Below are 26,635 nucleotides of genomic sequence, written 5' to 3'. Positions count from 1 at the left end.
CTGAATCTGTAAAAAGCAACAGAGGGTCCTGTGGCACCTTTAAGACTAACAGAAGTATTGGGAGCATAAGCTTTCGTGGGTAAGAACCTCACTTCTTCAGATGCAAGTAATGGAAAGAAGTGAGGTTCTTACCCACGAAAGCTTATGCTCCCAATACTTCTGTTAGTCTTAAAGGTGCCACAGGACCCTCTGTTGCTTTTATTCAGTTATTACACCAAGAACATAGTAGATGTAATAGCTCACTCAGAGTCTCCAAAGTCTGGCATCTCCTTGTGTCGCCCTAGCCTGTGTCTTCTCACCTCCGCACCTCCTGTTAGATACAGGCAGTGTCCACAAGACAGCCCTAAGCTGCAGTCTCCACTGCAAGGAGTGGGGCTGGTTATGTCTGATTCTATGAACCAATGACCCAGATGTCTCATGCCCCACCCCCGCCATGGGACAACTGTCTGTGCCATCCATGGTGTGCTACTGGACAGGTCTTCTCTTGTGGATTTGCTGGCTCCAAGCCCGCACTTGAGCATCTACACTGCACTGTAGACCTGGATTTACAATTCCTGGACACAGGTCTCAAAGCTATGCTAACGCATCCAGACTGCACTGCACAGACCTTCTGACTCAAGTCTGTGGCTTGAGCTGTGTGTCCACACTGCAAAGTGACAGGGTTTGGACTCGGGCTCTGACCCACCCTCCTAGCTGGGTCCTAGGACCTGGGCCCTGAGTACTTGCTGATTTCTGTGTGGACAGAAGGGGGGCTTGGGCTCAAACCCGAGTCACAATCCAGCCTTGGAAGCCCTGAACAGAACTCAGAGATGATGGCAGCTGTAGGGTGACCACATGTCCTGATTTTATAGGGACAGTCCTGATTTTTGGGTCTTTTTCTTATATAGGCTCCTATTACCCCCCCACCCCCATCCCGCTTTTTCACACTTGCTGTCTGGTCACCCTAGGCAGCTGTGACGCTGCCCATCCTCCCTTCAGTGTGGTGTGCTGTCTCCAGGGTGGAATTTACCCCTCTCTGAGCCAGCATGTGTGAATCTACCCCCCTCCTCTGGATGACACTATTTATGAGAGTCAGATCGTTAACCACAGTGTCCTTGCCAAATTCCAGCTTAATTACCCTCTGCACCTCCCTCCTTGCCTTTTCCTCCTGGTTCCAACTGAATCTGCTGTTCTCCTTCACTTCCTGTCCTAAACCACTGCACTGCCTTGCTAGTGGCTCCATTTCAGTGGTGGGTGGATGATCTCCACATAGTAACAACCCCCCTGTTATGAATCATGGGGTCTGAATGGTCACATCAGCTGGGGCTATTAAACCACATCTTCCCACACTGCATGAATGAGAGTTTGGTTAATGGAGATATCCCATCACCTAGAACCGGAAGGGACCTTGAAAGGTCATCGAATCCAGCCCCCTGCCTTCACTAGCAGGACCAAGTAGTGATTTTGCCCCAGATCCCTAAGTGGCCCCCTGAAGGATTGACCTCACAACCCTGGGTTTAGGAGGCCAATGCTCAAACAACTGAGCTATCCCTCCCCCCAGGTGTGGTAAGGAGTTTGTGTCTCCTTAAAACACCCTGCAAAAATCCTGGGAACCAGACACATGCACGGGCCAGCTGTGGCAGAGTCAGCCTCTGCAGTGCCCCCTGGTTGCCCACTGGGACAATACTCACCCTGCCTCAGTTTCCCTCAGTCCATGGTTGGCCGCTGCCTCCCACGTGGTCTGATGCTGTGACGACTTACCCCTCACCCGAAGTTCCACCCCTCCCAGGAAACCAACATTCCCAAACAAATATAACAAAATCAACAGAAGAGCCTCCATCCCAGTCTTGGGCTGGGCCCCATCCTTCTACTTGGGTTTAGCTAGTTACCCCTCACCAGCGCTCCCTGCCTCAGGCCTGCCTTTCCTCTGGGGAGACTCTCCCAGACACTGGTCTCTCTCTGTGCCGGACACACACTTAGACAACAGTCCCAGGGGCAGCATCAACAGAAGGGCCTTGGCCTCTTGTGGGCTCAGCACCCAATTCTTCCTGCTCCTCTCTCAGGGCTTCCTCCGGGAGCCTCCCCTCTTCCAGAGCCGGTCCCCAGAGCCTTCCACAGCTCCTTGCACTAACTGAGCAATCTCGCCCTTTGTCGGCATTGCAGGACCCCTTCCCAGCTGGGTTTAGTAACTGACCAGGGCCGCCTGCTCTCCAGCCAATCGGGATCAGCTGGGGGAGGTGATCTGTCACAGGTGAGACTGGACCAGACTCTCCCTAAAGGGCCAGCCAGCCTGTGGCACCAGGCCTCTCCCTTTACATACAGAAAAGTGGGGTCCCACGGGCCGAGGAGTGGGGAACACGGACGGCAGCGGTGCTTGGCTGGCTGGCAATGCACCGAGGGATGGGGGAGCGGAGCGCCCCTTGGTCCCCTGTCCCGCGCCTGGCGCAGGTTATTCCATCCCCTCCGTCTCCTTTGATGGCACACAGTCGAGCGCTCAGACGCCTGTCCCCAGCAGGGCCAGCTCACCCCGTGCTCCCAGCTGGAGGTGCTGCTGGCAGCCAAGGCCCTTCTCAGGCTGAAGTGCTGCGGGCGCCTTTTATTTGTGCCTCTTCTTTTCACCCCCGCCCTGGCCCAGGTGCCGATAGGAGCAGCGCTCCCAAGCCAATGGAGGAGAGGTAGACATAGCAGCCTGGCCAGCAAGCACCAAGCGGGCAGGTTCACGTACACCAGATGGCAGTTAACGGGGCTCGGGCTGATGGAGGAGGCTGGCATCCTGCTATTGTTATTGCCCAAGGTGCCCGACCCGGGGCGCTGGGTGGGCCCTGCAGTGACGGGGCTCTGTGCACCGAGCTGCAGGGTCTCCTCTGCCCGTCGCTCGTCCCCCATAGAGACAACCCGACATCCCATCTCTGCCTCCAGCCCAACCCGCCACCATCCAGCCCCAGCTCCCTCCTGCCCCGCTGCTCCTCCTCTCCACTCACCCCTGAGATCCTGGCACCGTCTCTGCTACGGCCCTCAGGCCAGGAGAGAGAAGGACCTGGCTCAGCCTGGCGTGTCCATTACGCTGGCTGCTTTGCCAGCTCCCAGCTGGGAAATCCAAGCTTCCTCTGGTGAATTCAGGGGAGAGGAGGGAGAAAATCAGGGGCACCATTTCAGATTTCGGTGAAGGGGGTGCAACTTTAACTGTGATTCCAGGGGCTATGTAGCAGGAGGCACCTGAAAACTCTAGTTTGTATGTAGTATGTACGCACCTGAAAAGTCTAGTTTTCTGGCAGATAATTTAACAATTAACTGACAGGAGCCCTGTATCTAATTCCTAGATAAAAGAAAGAACATTTAAATAACTGTTAGACCCACTCAGCTCTAATATAACATGTTCTGACATCTTGTGGCCAGTCACTGAAGGGACACCGATTAGATTTAAAATTTTAATGTATATTCTTACTTTGTTACTAACTCTGCAGAGAGAGAGACCCTGCCAGGACTCCTGGGTTCTAGCCCAGCTCTGGGAGGGGAGTGGGGTCTAGTGCAGGGGCACCATTTAGGGAAAGGCAGGGGGGGCTCCTGTCCCCCACATCAAATTTTGAACCAGGGGTTTGCTCACAGCACATGCCCTAGCCCAGCTCTCGGAGGGGAGTGGGGTCTAGTGGGTTACAGCAGGGGCAGCTACATCTGGGTTATATATAAGAACAGTAGAATGCCCATAGTGGGTAAGACCAGTGGTCCATCTAGCCCAGTGTCCTGTCTTCCAACAGTGGCCAGTGCTGCCTATTAACTTCATTTGGTGGTCCCTAGTTCTTGTGTTATGAGAAGGAGTAAATAACACTTCCTGATTTACTTTCTCCACACCAGTCATGATTTTATAGACTCTGTCATATCCCCCCTTACTCATCTCTTTTCCAAGCTGAAAAGTCCCAGTCTTATTAATCGCTCCTCATACGGAAGCCATTCCATACTCCTAATCATTTTTGTTGCCCTTTTCTGAACCTTTTCCAATTCCAATATACATAAGCTCCCCGACTTACGCAAGGCGTTCTGTTCGCCTTGCGTAAGTCGCATTTTGCGTAAGTCAGGAACGTATCTCCGACAATTACGCAAAAAAAAAAAGCTTACGGAACTTTTCCGTAAATCCAGATTTCCGTAAGTCAGGTTTGCATAACTTTTTTGAGATGGGGCGATCACATCTGCACACAGTATTCAAGATGTGGGCATACCATGGATTTATATAGGGCAACATGATATTTTCTGTTTTATTATCTATCCCTTATTATCCCTTTCCTAATGATTCCTAACATTCTATTCGCTTTTTTGACTGCCGCTGCACATTCAGCCGATGTTCTCAGAGAACTATCCAGTGACTCCAAGAGCTCTTTCTTGACAGGTAACAGCTAATTTAGACCCCATCATTTTCTATGTATAGTTGGGATTATATTTTCCAATGTGCATTACTTTGTGCTTATCAACATGGAATTTCATCTGCCATTTTGTTGCCCAGTCACCCAGTTTTGTGAGGTCCCTTGTAACTCTTCTCAGTCAGCTTTGGACTGAACTATCTTGAATAATTTTGTATCATCTGCAAATTTTGCCACCTCGCTGTTATCCCCTTTTTCCAGATCAGTTGTGAACATGTTGAACAGCCCTGGTCCCAGTACAGACCCCTGGGGGACACCACTATTTACCTCAATCCACTACGAAATACTGACCATTTATTCCTACTCTTTGTTTCCTATCTTTTAACTGGAGTGCCTGGCAATGCTTTCAGGATCATCTAAAGATCCTTAATTTAATTTAATTTAATTTAATTTAATTTAATTTAATTTAATTTAATTTAATGACAAGCCTTTTGTTATCTTAATCACCCACCTCTGTTTATAAACAAACTCCCTGCCCCAAGGGCAGAAGTTGTTAGCAGCAGAGAACTCATCACAGTCCACACTCAAGCCTTGGCTACACTTGCAGCTGTACAGCGCTGTGAGTTAAACCTGACTTCGTGCAGCTGAGTAGGGAAAGCGCTGCAGTCTGTCCACACTGACAGCTGCCCAGCGCACTGTCGTGGCCACATTTGCGGCAATTGCAGCGCCATTGGGAGCGGTGCATTATGGGCAGCTATCCCACAGAGCACCTCTTCCCATTCTGGTGCCGTGGGTTGTGGGAAGGGGGCGTGAGTGCGGGGCATTCTGGGTCCTGTCCCAACATCCCATGATGCATCGCTTCGCATCCCAGAAATCCCTTTGTTTCCATCCACCTTTGGCGCCATCTTTCAACGGTTTCTGTGCAGCGCGATCTGTCTGCGGGAAATGGAGCCCGAACTGCTGAGGCGTATGCTGACGAGTCTCGCCAGCACGTCACGTTTGGCTGTCGAACTATTCCTTAAGATCCAAAGTGACAGTGAGAGTGAGGAGTCCGATGATGCTATCGAGCTGCGTAACGCGTACGACACGAAATTGCTTGTGGCATTCGCGGACATGCTTAGCACCGTGGAACGCCGCTTTTGGGCTCGGGAAACAAGCACCGAGTGGTGGGATCACATCGTCATGGAAGTCTGGGATGACGAGCAGTGGCTGCAGAACTTTCGGATGAGAAAAGCCACTTTCATGGGACTGTGTGAGGAGCTCGCCCCCACCCTGCGGCGCAAGGACACGAGATTGAGAGCTGCCCTGCCAGTGGAGAAGCGGGTGGCTATTGCAATCTGGAAACTGGCAACTCCAGACAGCTACCGGTCGGTCGCAAACCAGTTTGGAGTGGGAAAGTCGACCGTTGGAATCGTGTTGATGCAAGTTTGCAGGGCCATTAATCGCATCCTACTCAGAAGAACCATGACTCTGGGTAACGTGCAGGACATAGTGGATGGCTTTGCACAAATGGGGTTCCCTAACTGTGGAGGGGCGATAGATGGGACGCACATTCCTATTCTGGCACCACCCCACCTAGGATCCGAGTACGTTAATCGGAAGGGGTATTTCTCTATGGTTCTCCAGGCGCTTGTGGATCACTGTGGGCGTTTCATTGATATTAACACAGGCTGGCCCGGAAAGGTGCATGACGCACGCATCTTTCGGAACACTTTGCTTTTCAGGAAGATGCAGGCCGGGACTTTTTTCCCAGAGCGGAAGATCACGGTAGGGGAAGTTGAAATGCCCATTGTGATCCTTGGAGACCCCGCTTACCCGTTAATGCCGTGGCTCAGGAAACCCTACACAGGGAGCCTTGACAGCAGCAAGGAATGGTTCAACTACAGGCTGAGCCGGTGCTGAATGACTGTGGAGTGTGCCTTTGGCCGTTTAAAGGCCCGCTGGCGATCTCTGTATGGGAAGCTGGACTTGGCCGAAAACAGCATCCCTGCGGTTATATCCGCGTGCTGTGCCCTCCATAATATTTGTGAAGGGAAGGGTGAAAGCTTCACTCAGGCATGGACCTCTGAGGTTCAACACCTGGAGGCTGAATTTGCACAGCCAGAGAGCAGGGCTATTACAGGGGCCCAGCGCGGGGCTGCAAGGATTAGGGATGCCTTGAGGGAGCAATTTCAGGCTGCAAACCAGCAGTGATATTTGGTGCCCTGCACGGGAGTGAAGTGCAGTAGTTCCAATCTTTAGGAATCAGTGTTTGCTAAGCAGACAAGCAGACTTGCAGTGCCTGTTTAGTTCCTGGGCTAAGGAGTCTTTTACTTTATGCAATAATAAAGAATGTTTTCAAAGCCAAAGAATCCATTTATTGAAAAGAAAAAAAAATATTTATTGAAAAGAAACAAGGGGGTGGAGTGGGGAACGGTACAATCACAGATTCGCGTATGTCCTGTCTGGTGTGCTGTGCAGTGAGTGCTGCACTTCTGGATAGCTATACTGCATGGTGATGGGGGTTGAGTGCAGAGGGTAAGGGTCGTGGTTTTCAGGGCTGTGTGGTGAAGATACTGGTGTTGGAGGCAGCGGGTGGTGTGAAGAACCTGGAAGTTGGGGAAAGTGGGTTGGAGGTGACAGTGGGGCACAACGGAAAGAGTTTTGGGACAAGGGCTGTGGGGGGGGGGGTGGCATTTGCGTTTGCGGTACTGCTCCTTCTGCATGCCTACGAGCTCCTGGATAGCGTCTGCTTGGCGTTCCAGGATGCTTATGAGCCTATCAGTGCTTTGCCGCCGGTGCGCGGTGCTTTGCCGCCAGTGCACTGCGTTTTTCTGGCGGATCCTGCTTTCTCTCTCCCTCCAGTCCTGTGCTTTCTCATTCTCTTTAATAGATTGCCGCATCACTTCTTGCAGCATGTCTTCTTTGCTTTTTCGCGGTCTCTTCCTGAGTCTTTGCAGTCTCTGAGCAGGCGATAAGAGGGACGGCTGAGGTCTCAAGGTTGATGCAGCTGTATAGGCAAAATGCAACATTTAACAGAGGCAGCATTGTTTATACCAGACAGAGTAATTATTCCCCCCGCACTTCAGGAGTAGAAAACACACAGGGTCTACACAATAGCATAATTTTCCCATCTGAAACAGAGCACACATATCCCACGGCAGCCTCAAAATGGTGAGTAAGGGGGACTGATTATTTCAGGGCTGTACTGTCCTCTGGGTTTCTGTGCCTTGGGGAGAGCCAACAGCTGCAGGGGGCACCTACACTGAACACTGTCCCAACATTTTCCACAGGAGTTCGTCCTGGACGATATCTCGCTGCTGAGGGTGACCTGGGAAGCAAGGGAGGGACTTCTACTGCAATGCGGCTTCCGCCCTGGCCCATATGCAGCTTGCCTGTGTGCAGCAATGGTCTCCCCGCCCCTCACGGCACAGTGGCGCGGACACGTTAGCCTGGCTGGGACAAGGACCACGGTGGCTCTCCCGATAAACCTGCGCAAGCGCATTGCACACATTCTGGATGAGACATTCGAGATTACCGAGGCCGATTACCGCGATGTGATGAACCACATCAATGCACTATTCCGCATCTAGGCATGCATGCCTAACCCTCCTCTCCCAAAGAGCCCGCACCGAAAAAATTCCTTCCCGAAAAAAAAAACTGCTTACCGGGATCCTGCTCTTCTGTTTGTCCTCCACCAAGTACCGGCCGCTGCGACTGGCTACCTTCCTCCTGGCTCAAGAAGAGCTCCTGGCTGCTTGGCTCCAGGGATTCCGGGGTGTCTCCATCCGGCCCACCACCCTCACTCCCGTTTTCCTCCTCCTCCTCCTTCTCCTCCTCCTCCCCCCGGCTCTGAAGTGTCCATGGTGGTGCTCGGAGTGGAGGTGGGGTTAACCCCAAGTATCGCATCCAGCTCTTTGTAGAATCGGCAAGTCGCGGGGGGAGCACCCGAGTTGCCGTTTGCGTCACGGGCTTTGCGGTAGGCACTCCACAGCTCCTTCACTTTAATCCTGCACTGCAGGGCGTCCCGGTCATGGCCCCTTTCCATCATGTCCTTTGATACCTTCCCGAAGGTATCGTAATTCCTACGGCTGGAGCGCAGCTGGGACTGGACAGCTTCCTCCCCCCAAACACTGATGAGGTCCAGCAACTCGCCATTGCTCCATGCTGGGGCTCGCTTGGCGCGTGGAGGCATGGTCACCTGGAAAGATTCGCTGATAGCACTCCATGCCACGCCGGGCTGAGCAAACAGGAAGGGGATTTTTAAAATTCCCAGGGAATGTAAAGGGCGGGTCACATGGTTGGTTACCTGAGGCCAGGGCAGTAGAGTTTGAACTGATGACCAGAGTGGCTAGAACAGGCATTGTGGGATACTACCGAATACTCCTGGAGGCCATTCACAGCGCATTGGGCGGCCACACTGGCGCCGCAGCGCTGCAGCGGCAGCGCAATACTCGCTATTCCTCTCGGGGACGTGGAGTACCTGCAGCGCTGCAACCACGGAGATACAGCGCTGCAAATGCCTTGCCAGTGTGGACGGGGAGTGAGTTACAGCGCTGCGGGCGGCTTTACAGCGCTGCAACTCGCAAGTGTAGCCAAGGCCTCAAGCTCTGTCTGGGGGCTGGGGCATGCGCTATGAGCGGACTTCTGGTTCAAAACTTGGGGGGGGGGGGAGGAGCCCCCCCAAAATGGCGCCCCTGCAGGAAGACTAGGGTTAGGGGTCCAAAGAACATCCCTGGGCTGCTGCCATTGGCTCCACCAGGGAAGATTTGGGACAGAGCCATCGTGGAGGAAGTGAAGCTCTGAGGGAAGTTCTGAAAGCCGCAGAGGCCTATTGGATCGAGGGTGGAGCAGCAGGAAAAGTACTAAGGGGCGGAGTCTCAGCTGGTGTCAATCAGCAGAGCTCCTCCATTGAAGACTTGGAGCTCTGCTGATCAACAGCACCCGAGGCTCTGGCCCGACATGATTAATACGACATTTTAAGATGGGGTTCAAACCAACAAATCTAACATTGTTTCATCTCTCCTCCCCCGCCAGGCCTTTCGTGCCCCAGGATACGTTTGTTTTCCTGCCTTTTACCTTCCAGCACCTTAGTGCAAATTCAGCTGCTCTCATGGGAGGAACGATCGGGCTTCCAGCCTATCACAAAAGACAGAGAGCAAAATACGCTGCCGACAGCCATGGTTCTTTAAGCCACTTATCCATACAGCACCTAGGACTTTACGGTCCGAATTCTGGTCTGTTGACGCCAATGGCAAAACTCCCATTGGCGTCAACAAGACAGGGTCTGGCCCTTCATGTGCAAAGCACTGTGGAGATATTGAGGAGTCCACGGTAGGTAAAAATTGATTCCCCCCTTTTACAGATAGGGAAGCTGAGAGACACAGATTAGGGGATTTGCCCAAGGCCCGACTGCAAAACTGGGATTAGAACTCAGGACATCACTCCTCCCGGGCTCAGATACATCCCACGTGGCGCCCTCTTTCTCTTCTCCATATACACTTTTATGAATCCATCCCTGGCAATGAAAAGCAGTCCTGGGTTTGTATCTTTTAATAGAGCACGTGGGTGGCTGTGAAAGGGAAGGGTCAAAGTCACTCCTATTTCTCCTGGAGGGTGTTATCCCCCGGCAGGCGAAGACTCTTGTTCCTGGAGGATTTGCTGCTCTTGACCTTCAGCAGCATGGCCTGGCTGTTGGGTAGGATTCCCCCCTGGAAGACAGCATCACCGCCCAGCAGCAGCTTGTGGAGGTCCTTGTTACGGCGGATGGCAAGCCACAGATGCCGCGGCGTGATACATCTCCTCGGGTCGTCCCGGGTGGCGTTCCCAGCCAGTGCCAAGAGCTCAGTGGTCAGGTACTCAATCACGGCAGCCAGGTAAACCAGTGCTCCACCTTTGATCCGCTTGATGCAGTGTCCTTGACGCAGCATCTTCTCTATATGGTTCACAGGGAACTGCAACTTCTCCTGAGAAGACTGGGACTTGGAGTTTGCCTGAGGGGCCTCCCTGGTTTTTCCCAGCCCAGACATGATTGCAAATTCCTGCCGCTCAGTGGCCCTCCGTGCAGTAAACAGCAAGATGAGCGAAAGAGGCTCAGATTGAGGATTCAACACTGTGGTGGTGGGGGGAAGGGAGGGAGGAAGGATGGCAACCTTACATTTTGATTCGTCAGGTATGAACCAATGGGAAGCAAGATCCTTTATTAGCCAATGGGGATATTTCCTTTCTTTATGATGTCATTTTCATTAACAGCCTGTTGACCTTTGCAGCTTCAAGGGAGAATTGAGGAGGAACCTAGGTCTTTTTAGACAAGCTCTTGTGTAATATGATCTTAATTTACAGGATAATTCCTTTAACTCATCACGTTTACACACATCATGGGCAGAGGGGTGGGAAGACGTTGTCTTCCGCTAGCAAATACTTCCTTCTCAAACACTTCCCTGCGCACTCCTAGCTGAGGTCTCCTCATCACTGAGCTACACAAGTTGGAGATGGAAAAGACCGAGTTGTAAACACTCCCAAGGACCTTGCCCATCCTCATAGACTCATAGACTTTAAGGTCAGAAGGGACCATTATGGTCATCTAGTCTGACCTCCCGCATGATGCAGGCCACAAAAGCTGACCCACCCACTTTCCCTTAACTCAGCTGTTGAAGTCTCCAGATCGTGATTTAAAGACTTCAAGTCGCAGAGAATCCACCAGCTTGCGACCCCTGCCCTATGCTGCGGAGGAAGGCGAAAAACCTCCAGGGCCTCTGCCAATCTACCCTGGAGGAAAATTCCTTCCCGACCCCAAATATGGCGATCAGTAGAACCCCGAGCATACAGGCAAGATTCTCCAGCCGGACCCTCATTTTACCAGCGATGGCACGTTATTGCCTAATTGACTAAAATCACGTTATCCCATCAAACCATTCCCTCCATAAACTTATCTAGCCTAATCTTGAAGCCAGAGAGGTCTTTCGCCCCCACCGTTTCCCTCGGAAGTCTGTTCCAAAATTTCACCCCTCTGACGGTTAGAAACCTTCATCTAATTTCAAGCCTAAACTTCCCCACGGCCAGTTTATATCCATTTGTTCTCGTGTCCACATTAGTACTGAGCTGAAATAATTCCTCTCCCTCCCTGGTATTTATCCCTCTGATATATTTAAAGAGAGCAATCATATCCCCCCTCAGCCTTCTTTTGGTTAGGCTAAACAAACCGAGCTCCTCGAGTCTCCTTTCATAGGAAAGGTTTTCCATTCCTCGGATCATCCTAGTGGCCCTTCTCTGTACCCGTTCCAGTTTGAGTTCATCCTTTTTAAACATAGGAGACCAGAACTGCACACAGTACTCCAAATGAGGTCTCACCAGCGCCTTGTATAACGGAAGCAGCACCTCCTTGTCCCTACTAGAAATACCTCGCCTAATGCATCCCAAGATCGCATTAGCTTTTTTCACAGCCACGTCACATTGCCGACTCATAGTCATCCTGCGGTCAACCAGGACTCCTAGGTCCTTCTCCTCCTCCGTTACTTCCAACCGATGCGTCCCCAGCTAATCCTCCCCGTGTGGATATAAGATGCCTTCCTCCCAACCTTCAGAAACAGGCCCCAGAAACACCTTTATACCAGATGCAACGTCTCTGGATCCTGAGCAAAAAGGTACAAAGCTGGAGGGGCACAACAGCCTATATTTCCCCATACCAAGATGCCTCAATGCTGGCCCATGAAGCGTCGGTGCCGACTCCGTGGGTGCTCCGGGGCTCAAGCACCCATGGAAAAATATAGGGGGTGTTCCGCACCCACAAGCCACAGCTGTTCAGCGAGGCTGACGTCTGGCGGGAGGTGCTCGGGGAAGGGCGGAGAGTAGTGAGCGGCATGTGGGAGGCCTCAGGGGAGGGGTCAGACCGGGAGTGGGAAGAGGCGGAACAAGGGCCAGGCCTTGGGGGAGGGGCTGAGCAGGGGCAGGAAGAAGTGGGGTACAAAACTACTCAAGATAGTTAAGTCCCAGGCAGACTGCGAAGAGCTACAAAAGGACCTCACAAAACTGGGTGACTGGGCAACAAAATGGCAGATGAAATTCAATTTTGATAAATGCAAAGTAATGCACATTGGAAAACATAATCCCAACTATATACAATATACATATACAAGGATGGAGTCTAAATTAGCTGTTACCACCCAAGCAAGAGATCTTGGAGTCAGTGCATAGTTCTCTGAAATCATCCACTCAATGTGTTGCTGCAGTCAAAAAGGCGAACAGAATGTTGGGCATCATTAAGAAAGGGATAGATAATAAGACAGAAAATATCATATTGCCTCTATATAAATCTATGGTACACCCACATCTTGAATACTGCATGCAGATGTGGTTGCCCCATCTCAAAAAAGATATATTGGACTTGGAAAAGGTTCAGAAAAGGGCAACAAAAATAATTAGGGGTATGGAACGGCTTCTGTATGAGGAGAGATTAATAAGACTGGGACTTTTCAGCTTGGAAAAGAGGCGACTAAGGGGGGATATGATAGAGGTCTATAAAATCATGAGTGGTATAGAGAAAGTAAATAAGGAAGTGTTATTTACTCCTTCTCATAACACAAGAACTAGGGGTCACCAAATGAAATTAATAGGCAGCAGGTTTAAAACAAACACAAGAAAGTATTTTTTTCACACAACGCACTGTCAACCTCTGGAACTTCTTGCCAGAGGGTGTTGTGAAAGCCAAGACCATAACAGGGTTCAAAAAAGAACTAGATACATTCGTGGAGGATAGGTCCATCAATGGCTATTAGGCAGGATGGGCAGGAATGGTGTCCCTAGCCTCTGTTTGCCAGAAGCTGGGATTGGGTGACAGGGCATGGATCACTTTATGATGACCTGTTCTGTTCATTCCCTTTGGGGCACCTGCCATTGACCACTGTCAGAGGACAGGATACTGGGCTTGATGGACCTTTGGTCTGACCCAGTATGGCCGTTCTTATGACAGCAAGAAGAGGCGGAGCGGGGGCGGGGCCTTGGGAGGGGGACGAGCAGGGGTGGGAAGAGGCAGAGTGAGGGCGAGGCCTCGGGGAAGGGATGGAGCGGGGTTGGAGCAGCCACCGGGAAAAGTAAAAGTCACCAGCAATAAAGACTGCCATGGGTGGCGCGTATTGTAGGCTGGGGGAGACTATGGCACCCCAAATAGCCCAGCGTGGCCCCTGTGCTTGCCCTTCCCCTTTGGCCCCCCAGCCCAGGCAGGCTGGCTGCTCCTCTTCAGGGAAGCGTGCTGGGGCTAGGGCTAGGGGACGTGGGGTAGCTGGGTCCGCCCAATGCTGGGGAGTCCCTGGGTGCTGGGGGCGTGCTGCCCGGCTCTCAGGGGGGGCTAGGGAGGACCGCGTGCTGCCTGCCCGGGGGGCTGCGTGCTGCTCGCCTGGCACTCGGGGAGTACCCCCCTGCTCGGGGTTGGGGGGCGCATGCTGCCTGCCCGGTGCTCCGGGGGGGGGGGGGAGGGATGGGGCTGGCGACTGTGTGTGTGTGGGGGCTCTGGTGGGGGAAGGGGGGTGGGAGGGGCAGGGCCGGCCAGGGGCTAGTCTCTGCAAGCTGGTGGGTCACCCGCCACTCATGAAGACTGCACAATTAGAACATGGTTAACGTTCTGCTGCTGATGCCTGAGATGGACTAAAATCCAGCTCACTCTCCCAGAACTCTCACCTCACCCACTCTCTGCCACTGCAGGGCTGACAGGAGTAAAAACCAGGAAAAACTTTGTGTTGCCACAGTGTAGGAGCTCAGACGCTGCCTGTGCACAGGGAGTAAGGAGCAAAACGGTGCTACTTTAAAGTTCCCACCACAATGAAGTTCAAGAAGAATCAAAATTCAGGTAAGCACAGATGGGTCATATGTGCATATTGCCCCTGCCAGGCCAGACCAAACAATGACAGATGGGCACAGGGCATTAAACCTACTATGAAGCCTGTGACAAAGTGGATTTTTCCTCATTATGTTGTACGCGAGCCTATGTGAGTCTTACTCTTTTACACGAATACTGTGTGCCTCAGTTTCCCTGTGTATTGCACCAATGCCTAGGTGGTGGGGATAAGGGTGTGTGATTTTTGCTGAGACCCTTGGGGGCAGGTGAGGCAGCTCCAGCTGCCTGCACATAGGCGAGGAGGGGGATGCGACCAGGTGACACTTTGCCCTGGAAGCGAGACAAAGACCAAGAGGAGGGGCAACGGGCATGTCGGAGGTTGGGTCGCTGGAAGCTGGGCAGTCTCCTGTTTGGGACTCAGAGGGGGTGTCCAGGACGTCTGGCCCAGGATTCTCCAAGATGGACTTTGCTAAAACTCACTGATTTCTGTGCTAACAAGCTCTGTTCTACGCGGTGTTCCTGTTGACTAATAAACCTTCTGTGTTACACGCTGGCTGAGAGTCACGGCTGGCTGCAGAGTTGGGGTGCAGGGCCCTCTGGCTTCCCCAGGGTCCTGTCCATGTGGACCCACCAAGGGAAGTGTGCAGTGTGAACAGAGGGGCTGAATGCTCTGAGGTCAGACTGGGAAGGCCGTAGCCGAGGAGGCTTTTTGCCCTGGACAGTCCTGAGGGGAGTCACGTTACCCGGAGTCCTGGCTGGCTTCATACAGAGCAGTTCCCAAATATCAGGCCTGTGACTCCGTCACAAAGCCCAAGATGAAAAGACATGTGGGAGGAAGGGTGGTTTTGTCATTAAGGCACAGGGCCAGCACTCAGGAGACCTGGTTTCAGTTACCGACTATCACATACATTTCCTCTGGGGCCTTGCGTGCATTGCTTAATCTCTTGGGGCTTCAATTCCATTTGTATAATAAGCACATAAGAGTAGCCAGACCGGGTCAGACCAAAGATCCATCCAGCCCAGTATCCTGTCTTCTGACAGTGGCCAGTGCCAGGTGCCCCAGAGGCATAGGCGCCAACTCCATGGGTGCTCTGGGGCTGAAGCACCCATGGGAAAAAAATGGTGGGTGCTGAGCACCCACCGACAGCCTCCCTATCAGCTCCCTCCCATCCCCCCAGCGCCTCCCATCCCCCCCCCCAGCACCTCCCACCTGTCGGCGAGCCCCGCAGATTAGCGCCTCCCCCTCCCTCTCCACGCTTCCTGCCCGCCGCAATCAGCTGTTTCGCAGCATTCAGGAGGTGGGGGGTGGGAGGGAGGGGAGAGGTGCGAGAATGCAGCGCTCTCGGGGAGGGGGCGGATCTGGGGGGGAAGAGACGGGGCGGGGGTGGGGCCTGGGGCAGAGCCAGGGGTCGAGCACCCCCTTGCACTTTGGAAAGTTGGCACCTGTGCCCCAGAGGGAATGAACAGAACAGGGAATCATCAAGTGATCCATCCCCTGTCGCCCCTTCCCAGCTTCTGGCAAACAGAGGCTAGGGACACCATCCCTGCCCATCCCGGCTAAAAGCCCTTGATGGACCTATCCTCCATGAACGTATCTAGTTCTTTTTTGAATGGAGACACGAGCACCAACATTCCCCGTGGGGGGCTGTTATAAGGATAAAATCACTCCTGTTTGTGAACTGCTCTGCTCCCTCTATGCCGAGCACCACAGGAGAGCCTACAAATAAACCTGACTGTGTTTGGGATCAAACACGAGAAGGAAGCTTGTATGGGAGAAGGGGAAGGAGACACATACCCATTGCAAAGCCCTAGCCCCTGGCCGGTACATTATATCAATGAAACTGGAAGGGAGGCGAGGAGATTTAGAACTGATCGCAGGCAATATTTTTCACACAATGCACTTAGACTGTGGAACTGCCTGCCACATGGAATCCAAGAATGCAGTAAGATTCAAAGAGGAATTTGATGTTTACATGGCTAACCAGGATAGGCAGAGTTTCGATAGTTAATGCTAACAAAAAGGGAAAGGAGCTAAACCTTGTGCTTCATGGTTTAAACCAGTGGTTCTCAACCAGGGGTACGCAGAGGTCTTCCCAGGGTACATCAACTCATCCAGAGATTTGCCTAGTTTTACAACAGGCTACAGAAAAAGCACCAGTAAAGTCAGTACAAACTAAAATTTCATACAGACAACATGAGACAGTCAGCAATGTTTCAGTAACAGTGCGCTGTGACACTTTTGCATTTTTATCTCTGATTTTGTAAGCAAGTCGTTTTTAAGCGAGGTGAACCCTGGGCTACACAAGACAAATCCGACTCCTGAAAGGGGTCCAGTCATGTGGAAAGGTTGAGAGCCACTGGTTTAAAACAATCTCCAACTATTGGAGATGAGGATAAAACTCTTAATGGGGCAGATTATCCCACATGTACAGTGGGGTTTCTTGCATCTTCCTCCGAGCTGCCCACTGTCAGAGATGGTCCTAAATCCCTGGTTTGACCCAAGGGGGCAGGTCCTGTGTTCCCGCTTTCACGTGGCATAGACCCCACTCTTGGGCCTCTTGAAACAGTGTCACAGCTTGTCATGCCATTAACCAGAGCCCGGGTACCAGTGCCCACAGGCTCCCCGTTTGTAGGGGTTCCCCTGGCCAGGCTGGGCATTGCTAGGCCTCCCCCCTTCCCCTGAACTAGCCAGCAGCCCGGCCCGCTCCCAGCACAGCCAGGAAGGGCGGCGAAAGGGGCTGGGGCGCAGAGCTGGAGGACGCCCCAAAGCCCAGCTGGGGCAGGCGGCGCGGCCCCGGGGGCGCAGCGCAGGACGCGCTGGGAAGGGGAGGAGACCGGCGAGGAGACCCGGAGCTGCCTGGGGCCCTGCGGTGCCGCCGCTCCCGGCAGGTCGGGGCTATTCCGAGCGGGGCCGCCAGGCGTCCCTGTGGCAGGACTCCCGGCCCATCGCTCCCCGCTCCGGAGCTCGCTTCCCGTCCTCCCGGGGCGCCAGCAGGGGCGCGGCGGGAGCCGAGGGCGCCGCGCCATGGGGAGGAAGAGGCCGCGGGCCGGGGCGCCCCCTGCTCAGGTAGGCCGGGGCTCAGGGCCGGGCGCCCCCCGGCCCAGCAGCGATCACAGCGGGGCCTGGAGCCTGCGGCGTGTCCGCTCCTGCCTCGGGCTGGCCGCAGGGGGCTGCCCCCTTCCCCTTTCCAGCCCCGGCTCCGGGGGAAGGCGCAGCCGGCAGCCTGGGAAGAGCCGAGCCGAGCCGCTGGAGGGACGCCCCGCATGCCCGGTCCAGGCGAGCTGCGGGTTTGCCCGCGGAGCCCTGGGGATGCTCTGGGCTGGCCAGAGACCCGCCTGCAGGTGACCCCCGAGCAGAGCCCGGCTGGGCTGAAACCCGGCCAGGGATGGGGAATCCGCCCGCCCCGCGGCGCAGCGTTGTCCCAGGGCTTAATTACCCTCCCCAGTAAAGTCCCTGAGCCTTGGGCCAGCAGGGACCGATCCAGCCCCCGCATTTCCCGGCTTTTTCTAATCATGGTTAGTTTGATTTGGTGGAATTTATTGTTTTATCCATTTTATTGGGGGGAGAGTCCTGCGAACGCCCAGGATGGGTTGGTGGGAGGCCCTGGGGTGGGGGCGTGTGGGGTCCTGCCCCCAGGGTGGGACAGGAGGTTGGCTCCTGTCTTTTTCTGCATTTCTAATGTCTATTGCATCTTGCGTCTGACGAAGTGGGTATTCACCCACGAAAGCTTATGCTCCAATACATCTGTTAGTCTATAAGGTGCCACAGGACTCTTTGTCGCTTTTTACAGATCCAGACTAACACGGCTACCCCTCTGATGATTGTTGTCTCGTTTCCCTTCTTTTCACTTTTCCAGGGGCGGCTCCAGGCATCAGCGCACCAAGCGCGTGCCTGGGGCGGCAAGCCATGGGGGGCGGCCTGCCGGTCACCGTGAGGGCAGCAGTGAGGCTGCCTTCGGCGGCATGCCTGCGGGAGGTCTGCCGGTCCCGTGGTTTCGGCGGCGGGTACGCCGAAGGCGCGGGACCAGCGGACCTCCTGCAGGCATGCCACTGAATCCGCGTTACCAGCGGATCTCCCGCAGGCGTGCCGCCGACGGCTGCCTGACTGCTATGCTTGGGGTGGCAAAATACATAGAGCCGCCCCTGCACTTTTCTATTGATTTTTATATCTAAATGTTGCCTTTACTTCACCACTGAACCGGGATGGGCTGTTAGCCAAAGCTGTCCTCTTGATTAGAGACACCAGGTGGGTGAGGTCCTATCGTTGACTGGACCAGCTTCTGTGGGGAGAGAGCCGAGATTTGGAGCTGTACAGAGCTCTTCTTCAGGTCTGGGAAAGGTACTGGAGCCTCGCAGCTAAATACAAGGTGGAAGAGATTGTTTAGCCGAGAGTAAGTAGTTAGGATCATTCAAGGTGGAGTGGCTGGTTACAGAGCCGGCTCCAGGCACCAGCCGACCAAGCACTTGCTTGGGGCGGCACCTGGGAAGGGGCGGCCAATCTTGGGGTGGCGGGGGGCGCTCGGGGTTTTTTGTATTTTTGGTTCGGTGGGGTGGCGCTCGAGGTTTTTTGTTTGTATGTTTTTGTTTCAGCGGCACGGCACTGGGGGGGCGGGGGCTGTCGCGGGGAGGGCGGGGGCTTTGGCGGCGCGGCACTGGGGGGGCGGAGGTTGGCATGGCGCGGCTTTTGGGGTTTGGGCGGCCCGGCCCGGCGCTCAGGGTTTGGGCGGCACGGCATGGCGCTCGGATGGGGGGGTTTGGCGGCCGGGCTCGGCACTGGGGGGGGGCGGGGGGTTCGGTGGCGCGGCGCTCGGGGGGGGTGTTATGGCAGGGTGGTGCTTTTTTTTTTTTGCCTGGGGCGGCAAAAAAGTTAGAGCCGACCCTGCTGGTTAACACCTCTGCAGTCAAGGGACAAAAAGGTTTACAGATTGTTGTAATAAGCCATAAATCCAGGGTCTCTGTTCAGTCCATGATTTTTAGTGCCTAGCAGGGTTATGAATTTAAGCTCCCAGGCTCCTCTTTTGAAGGTGTTGTGCAGGTTTCCTTTGGGGAGGAGAACTGAGAAGTCAGATATGGAGTGATCACCCACAGGTGACAGGGTGTTTTTGTCTTTTAACATTTGCCTGTGTGAGGTCATTTGAGAGCGTCGTGATGGTCTGGTGTGACCCATGTGGTTCCTATCAGGGCATTTCGTGCACTGGACGAGGTATCCCACATGTTGTGATAGGCATGTGTAGGACCATGGATCTTGAGGGGTGCGTTGTGGGCGGTGTTGATCATTGTAGCAGTGGAGATATGTCTGCAGGTTTTGCATCTGTTCTGGCAGTGTCTGGTGCTGCTTTGAGTTGGTGTTACCAGGTCTGCGGGAAGCTTGCTTCTGATGATGAGTTTGGCGTTGTGGGGGGCTGTTTGGTGCCCAGAAGTGGGGGTTCAGGAAATATTTCTTTCAGGATGGGGTCTCCATTGAGGATGGTGTGACGGGTTGGATCACAGAAACCCCCTTGTGAGCTGCCAACCGATGTGCCAAGACTACCCCTGTTCCTATTTTCCCTGCCAGCTCAGGACTCCAGCACCCTGTCTTGCTGAGCCAGACACTCCCGTCTGCTCCAACACAGACCCAGGGTCTGAATTACCTGCACCAAAGGTGCAGGTTTACCTGAAAACAGCTCACAGAAGTGTGCTTGTCTTTAGCACTCAGATGCCCAACTCCCAATGGGGTCTAAACCCAAATAAATCCGTTTTCCCCCTCTATAACACTGAGAGAGAGAGATGCACAGCTGTTTTCTCCCCCAGGTATTAATACATACTCTGAGTTAATTAATAAGTAAAAAGTGATTTTATTAAATACAGAAAGTAGGATTTAAGTGGTTCCAAGTAGTAACAGACAGAACAAAGTAAGTCACCAAGCAAAATAAAATAAAATGCTCAAATCTATGTCTAATCAAACTGAATACAGATAAGATCCTCACCAGTTCCAGAATGCTCCCTTTTACAGGCTAATCTCCTTTTAGCCTGGGTCCAGCAATCACTCACACCCCCTGTAGTTACTGTCCTTTGTTCCAGTTTCCTTCAAGTATCCTGGGGGGTGGAGAGGCTCCTTCTTTAGCCAGCTGAAGACAAAATGGAGGGGTCTCCCAGGGGTTTATATAGACTTTCTCTTGTGGGTGGAGACCCCCTCCTCACCCTGTGTAGAATCCAGTCACAAAATGGAGATTCGGAATCACACGGGCAAGTCACATGCCCATGCATGACTCAGGACTTGCAGGTAGTAGCCATTACCCACATGCTACCTTGAAGGTCCTCAGGTAGACTTCTTATGTGGATTGGAGTCTTCCAAGCTCTTTTGTCTGTTAAGTGCTTCCTGATTGAGCACCTAATTTGCACATTCCTTTCCCAAGAAGTGACCAAATGTTCTAACTAAGGCTACTTAGAAATCAAGCAATTATACAGCCAATATTCATAACTTTGAACACACACCTGGTGCCTGCATACAACTAGGATGAACATAACCAGTAGATCATAACCTTTACATAGATATGTTACATGGCATACGTACCAAAACCCTATTCCAGTTCTATCATACATACATTTATAAGCACCCCCCCATAAAGCCTTATGGGGTACACTGTCACAGATGAGTTGTTTGATGATACCCCGTATGGGTTCCAGTGGGGGGTGGTAGGTGACAACTAGGGGTGTATAGTCAGGGGGCTTTAGTTCTGTATGGAAGCAGGCTCTCTCGGGGTATGTGGGTGGCCCATTCCATGATACAATCTACTTCTCTGGTAGAGTGTCCATAGGTGCCGACTCCGTGGAGCACCCACGGGGAAAAATTAGTGGGTGCTCTGCACCCAAGCTCCCTTCCCCCACCGCACCACCACCTCCTCTCCCCCAAGCATGCTGCGTCCCCGCTCCTCCGCCCAGGGTCGGCTCCAGGCACCAGCTTACCAAGCAGGTGCTTGGGGCGGCCACTTCGGAGAGGGGCGGCACGTCCAGCTGTTCGGCGGCAATTCGGCGGACGGTCCCTCACTCCTGCTCGGAGTGAAGGACCTCCCGCCGAATTGCCGCCGCAGATCGCGATCGCGGCTTTTTTGTTTGTTTGTTTGTTTGGCTGCTTGGGGCGGCCAAAACCCTGGAGCCGGCCCTGCCACCGCCTACCTCTCAGCGCTTCCCTCCATTTGGCGGCATGCTGGGAGGGAGGGGGAGGAGCGGGAACATTTCAAATTCACTGAAAATTTTCCTCAGCTTTGGGAAATTAGCCCTTTTGAAGCACCATGTATATGTATCACTGGTTGGGACTGTCCTGTTTGCCTATATTGAATGTAATCAGGTCGTGATCATTGGTCCTGAGGCAACCATAGCTTCCAGTCCAGTGGTTAATTTATCTTTGCCAGCCAGAATGAGGTCCAAAATAGTTACCCTGTGTTGGGGGCAATACCTTTTGGGTTAGACAAATAATAATAGCATTACTGTAGTGTCTAGAAGTGCTTGTCAGACCAGATGCCATTCGTTGTACTGTACAAACACAGAACAAAAAAATGGTTCCTAATTTTTAGAAACTCCTAGTGATGTTTTATTATTGGCTGCATGAGGCCCCCAGCACATCATTCCAAGTTGAAGTCCCCCAGAGTGGCCCAATTTTTCTTTCCCCACATTACAGACAGGTGCCTATGGAGAAACTCACTCTGTTCTTTGGCTTGATAAGGTGGTGTGTACCAGACCCCTACCAGTACCCCTTCCTGTGCTTTGTAGTTAGCATATTGATCCATATGCATTCAAGATCCTGAGGTTCTGAGGTATCAAAAACTCTAAAACAGGTGTAGAAATGTGTCCCCCCAACAGCTCTTTTAGCCCCTGTGTTCGTTCTAAACATGTTATAACCATTCATTTTAACATGCCAGTCTTGCAAATTGTCCCACCAGGCTTTAGTAATTATAGAATCGTAGGACTGGAAGGGACCTCGAGAGGTCATCTAGTCCAGTCCGCTGCACTCAAGGCAGGACTAAGTATTCGAGACCATCCCTGACAAGTGTTTGTCTAACCTGCTCTTAAAAATCCCCAATGATGGAGATTCCACAATCTCCCTAGGCAATTTATTCCAGTGCTTAACCACCCTGACAGGAAGTTTTTCCCAAAGTCCAACCTAAACCTCCGTTGCTGCAATTTAAGCCCATTGCTTCTTGTCAGAGGTTATGGAGACCAACTTTTCTCCCTCCTTCTTGTAGCAGCCTTTTATGTACTTGAAAACTGTAATGCCAGTTGTATCAAATTCCTTCTCATCAGTGAGAACTTCCAATTCTGTCTGCTTGTTACCCAGATTCCTACATTGGTATAGAAGCAATCGAAACATTTCTTCCCTTCCTTCTCTGTCACATTCATTCAAATTGTTTGTGAGACACTGAGTGTGAGTTTATATCCCCTTTGCTTCCTTAACACCCTTCCCCTCCCCCTTTATTGTTAGTTTAATGCCCTCCTGGTTGCTCCAGCTAGTCTCCAACCGAGATTAGCCCCACCACCACCTGTGAGATGCAGGCTGTCCTCTCCATACAGCCGTCTCTCCACTGGAACGTGAGGGGCAGCTACCAACAAGCCCTTATAAACTCAGAATGGTCTTTCTTGTCTGCTGGTTGGCTGCTTGCTCCAGACCCCCTGCGCCCCCCTCCAATTTGTTCACTTCAGCTGCCCTCCATCCTCACCCTCGGCCTCTCCCTGCTCTTGCCTCTCCCAGTCCCCGACTTCCTCTCCTGCATCTTCCTTTGAGCTAATCAGTTCCTGTTTTCCCTTCCCTCCCACTCCTGTCCTGTTGTAGGCCGAATATGTATAATAATTAGGGCCCTACCAAATTCACAGCCATGAAAAACGCATCACAGACCGTGAAATCTGGTCTTTTGTGCACTTTTACCCTATACTATAGAGATTTCATGGGGGAGACCAGCACTTCTAAAATTGGGGGTCCTGACCTAAAAGGGAGCTGCAAGGGGGGGTGACAAGGTTATTTTAGAGGAGGTGTTGTGGTATTGCCAACCTTACTTCTGCGCTGCTGCTGGCGGCAGCTCTGCCTTCAGAGCTGGGCTCCCAGCCAGCAGCCGCCGCTCTCCGGCTCCCCAGCTCTGAAGGCAGCACCGCCGTCAGCAGCAGTGCAGAAGTAAGTGTCGCAGTATTGCAAAGCCCCCCCCCCCCCGCACAACTCCTTTTTGGGTCAGGACCCCTACAATAACAACACTGTGAAATTTCAGATTTAAATAGCTGAAATCATGAAATTTACAATTTTTAAAATCCTATGAGCCTGAAATTGACTAAAATGGGCCATGAATTTGGTAGGGCCCTAATAATAATGTAAGAAAACCCTACCCCCAAATTACAGATCTAAACAAAAAGTACTGTGGAAGGTCCCTGACACTTTCATGGTTTGCTCTGCTTGTATGTGGAAGTAACTGGCTTGGTGGCAGCGCTGCTGAAAAGGAGCTGGGGGTTAGAGTGGGGCACAGTTTGAATATGGGTCAGCAATGTGATGGAGTTGTGACAAAGGCTAACAGCATTCTGGGGTGTATTAACAGGAGTGTCGTACGTAAGACACAGGAGGCCATTGTCTTGTCCTGCTGAGGCCTCAGCGGAAGTACTGTGTCCAGTTCGGGGCACTTCACTTCAGGAGAGAGGTGGCTACAAACCCCTGTCAGGGATGGTCTAGCTTTATTTGGTCCTGCCTCAGTACAGGGGGCTGGACTTGATGACTTCCCGAGGTTGCGTCCAGCCCCGCGTTGCTCCGATTCTGTTATTGTGTGTTATGGCTCCTTTCCCCGCTCGGGTTTGTCTTGCCCACTTACACTGTCAGCTGTTCCTTAGTCTGTGTGTGCGAAGCACCCAGGGCAGTGGGGCGCTGAGTTTGCCTGGGGCCTCTGGGCACTACCGAAATGCACGTATTAGATAATAAAAGCATGTCTGAGTGGAGGCTGGACTCAGGCCTGGCTTCCCTGTTAATATCCCAGGATAGCATATGCACCATCCGAATGAGCCATGAGAGAGCTCGGATAGTGTCTGTCAGCCCAGTGAGCCCCGAGAAAGCAAAGGGGGCCTCCTGTTCCCTTCCGGGACCTTGACGTTACACCCATGTGAGGTGAGGTGCTGTGATCAGATGACAGCTGGGCTGCCCTCAGGTGTGACCCTCCTGCCGGGCTGAGTGTGGGGCGGCAGGTGTCAGGAGGTGGGAGCAGCAGCAGGGGCTGAGCGTGAAATGCTTGTGATTGCAGGGCCGGGTGATGTTTGAGGAGGTGGCCGTCTGGTTTTCCCGGGAGGAGTGGGAGATGCTGGCAGACTGGCAGAAGGAGCTGTACCGGGCCGTGATGCTGGAGAACTATGAGAATCTATTTCTTCTAGGTACTGTAACAAGTGACTTGGGCTGGAGGATACAGGATTTTGGAGGCATGGTCACTGCTTCGTGTTCAGACACGTTCAGAATCCCTTCAATAAGCATTTGAAATATCCTGGGATGGCCTGAAATAACCTGTGCCCTTTGTAACACTCAGTCAGATATTAGCCATGCAGCCGCCCTGCTTGCCAATACAGGAATCAGTTCGGCTGCCGGGAGCTGGCCAGTAGCCAGGAGAGAGAGGGAGCCCTAGCCCCAACCAAGCTAGCCTGGCTAGCGCTAACTTTGCTGCCGATTGGTTTGGTGACCTCCAAATATGCCGGAATCCACAGATGTGAGTGTCACAGATCCCAAGACTGGTTTTCCCCTTGCTGCACATTAACCCTTTGTAGGGGGCCCCTTCAGTAATCAGTGCTGCACTTCCAACTCTGATGATTAGTTAGATTTTTGAAGCCATCTCTGCGGTACAAGAGTAGAAATTGATGTTTCCCTTCAGTGAAAGTTAAAACCAGATTGACATTTAGAGCCCTGAAATCAGGCAGACAAGTGAGCCCTGCAGGTGCCAGGGGCTGGATCTGTCCAAACCTAATGCAATTTTCTCTCTACATAAACAGGCCATGCAGATGCCAAACCTGAGATCATAACCAAACTTGAACGAGAAGAGCTGTGTGTCGGGGACCAGCAGGCCCCGGAGGGGAGAGAAATTCTTCCAAGTGCTTCCAGGGGTGAGTATTCCCAACGACTGCTTAGACCCAGCCCTGCCAGCTCAGCCTGGGACTTTCCCTGAGCGACGAGATCAGGATTTGGGCTGTTGAAGTTAAGGCAAGTTTTGCCTGAGTTGAGACAGATCAGAACCTGAGAAGTGAATTCAAAGTGCAGCCCATTATAAACTGGGAGTTTTCATCAAGATTAGTGAAGTAAAAGCAGCATTTTATAAACGAACCTCTGCCCCTTGTAGGACCTTGGTACCTAAACACCACGAAAATCGGCTGGGATAACAGTCTTTTCCTACTGCCAGCTAATGTGGTTCGTCTAGTACAGGGGTGGGCAAACTATGGCCTGTGGGCCGGATCTGGCCCGTCAGGGCTTTGGATCTGGCCCCTGCAACTCCCATTGGCCGGGAACGGTGAACCTCGGCCAATGGGAGCTTCAGGTGAGGTACTCGCAGGTGAGGGCAGCGCGCGGAGCCCTCTGCCCCCCCCCCCCCCCCCCCGGGGCCACAGGGACATGGTGCCGGCCACTTCCAGGAACGGCGCGGGGCCAAGGCAGGCAGGAAGTCTGCCTTAGCCCAGCTGCGCGCCGCTGCCACCCTGGAGCCGCTCAAGGTGAGCCGCTCAAGGTAAGCCGGGCCGGAGCCTGCACCCTGAACCCCTCTGGCACCCCAACCCCCTATCCTGAGCCCCCTGCCGCACCCCTCCCCCCTCCTGCACCCCAAACCCCTGCCCTGAGCCCCCTCGTACACTCCACACCCCTCCTGTGCCCCAACCCTTGCCCTGAGCCCCTTCCTGCACACTGCACCCCCTTCCACACCCCGCACTCCCTCCCGCACCCCAATCCCCTGCCCCAGCCCTACATTCATGGCCCTGCATGCAATTTCCCCACCCAGATGTGGCCCTTGGGCCAAAAAGTTTGCCCACCCCCAGTCTAGTAGCTCAGGTGGGAGAAGTTAGGCAGCAGTGCTAACAGCTCAGGGTTCAAACCTGACTGACAATGCATAAAAGAGTGGGTGGGGTTGCTGCAGTTGAACAGAATATCACTGGTTTTTTTCCCTGTTGCCATTTAAAAAATAACTAGGAAATTTCATTACAAAATCCATGTTAAAATCCCGTGATTTGGGTTGCAGAGTCAGACACTCCAAAGCTAGGAAATGCCAAATGTATGTTTCCCCATGCAACTTAAATTCAGCCCCTGGTATCATTAAGATCTTTAATTACATGATCACATATTGGTTTTGCATAGGACCCTGGCCTCATTCAGCACACAGGATGGATGTACGAGGGGTTGAATTATGTTTGCGTGGGCATCTGTCAATCTGAATTTTCCAACATTCTGATGCTTGGCTTTGCCACCTAAATAACGTTCCTTTAATGCAGTTGTTCTGTGTGGAATATGTATGAATTTTACCTTGAGAGT

The 26,635-nt window shown here is 52.9% G+C and overlaps 2 protein-coding genes across 2 annotated transcripts in view; one reads left to right on the top strand and one right to left on the bottom strand.

Moving 5' to 3' along the window:
• Positions 1-26,635, top strand: part of LOC135873894 (zinc finger protein 420-like) — a 47,814-nt gene that overhangs the window by 19,799 nt on the left and 1,380 nt on the right. The gene's annotated exons all lie outside the window — the stretch shown is intronic.
• Positions 9,911-10,339, bottom strand: LOC135875254 (histone H2A-like). Its single transcript, XM_065400262.1, has one exon. It carries the CDS (start codon positions 10,337-10,339, stop codon positions 9,911-9,913), a length of 429 nt encoding a protein of 142 aa, XP_065256334.1.

Source organism: Emys orbicularis, chromosome 2 (assembly GCF_028017835.1).
Source record: "Emys orbicularis isolate rEmyOrb1 chromosome 2, rEmyOrb1.hap1, whole genome shotgun sequence".
NCBI classification, from domain to species: Eukaryota; Metazoa; Chordata; order Testudines; family Emydidae; genus Emys; species Emys orbicularis.
Note: the sequence above shows the minus strand (reverse complement) of the source record. Positions and strands in the feature narration are given on the sequence as shown.

What these genes read in the sequence shown, in the direction of transcription:
- LOC135875254 (XM_065400262.1), bottom strand. Translation starts at nt 10,339, where the DNA reads ATGTCTGGGCTGGGAAAAACCAGGGAGGCCCCTCAGGCAAACTCCAAG.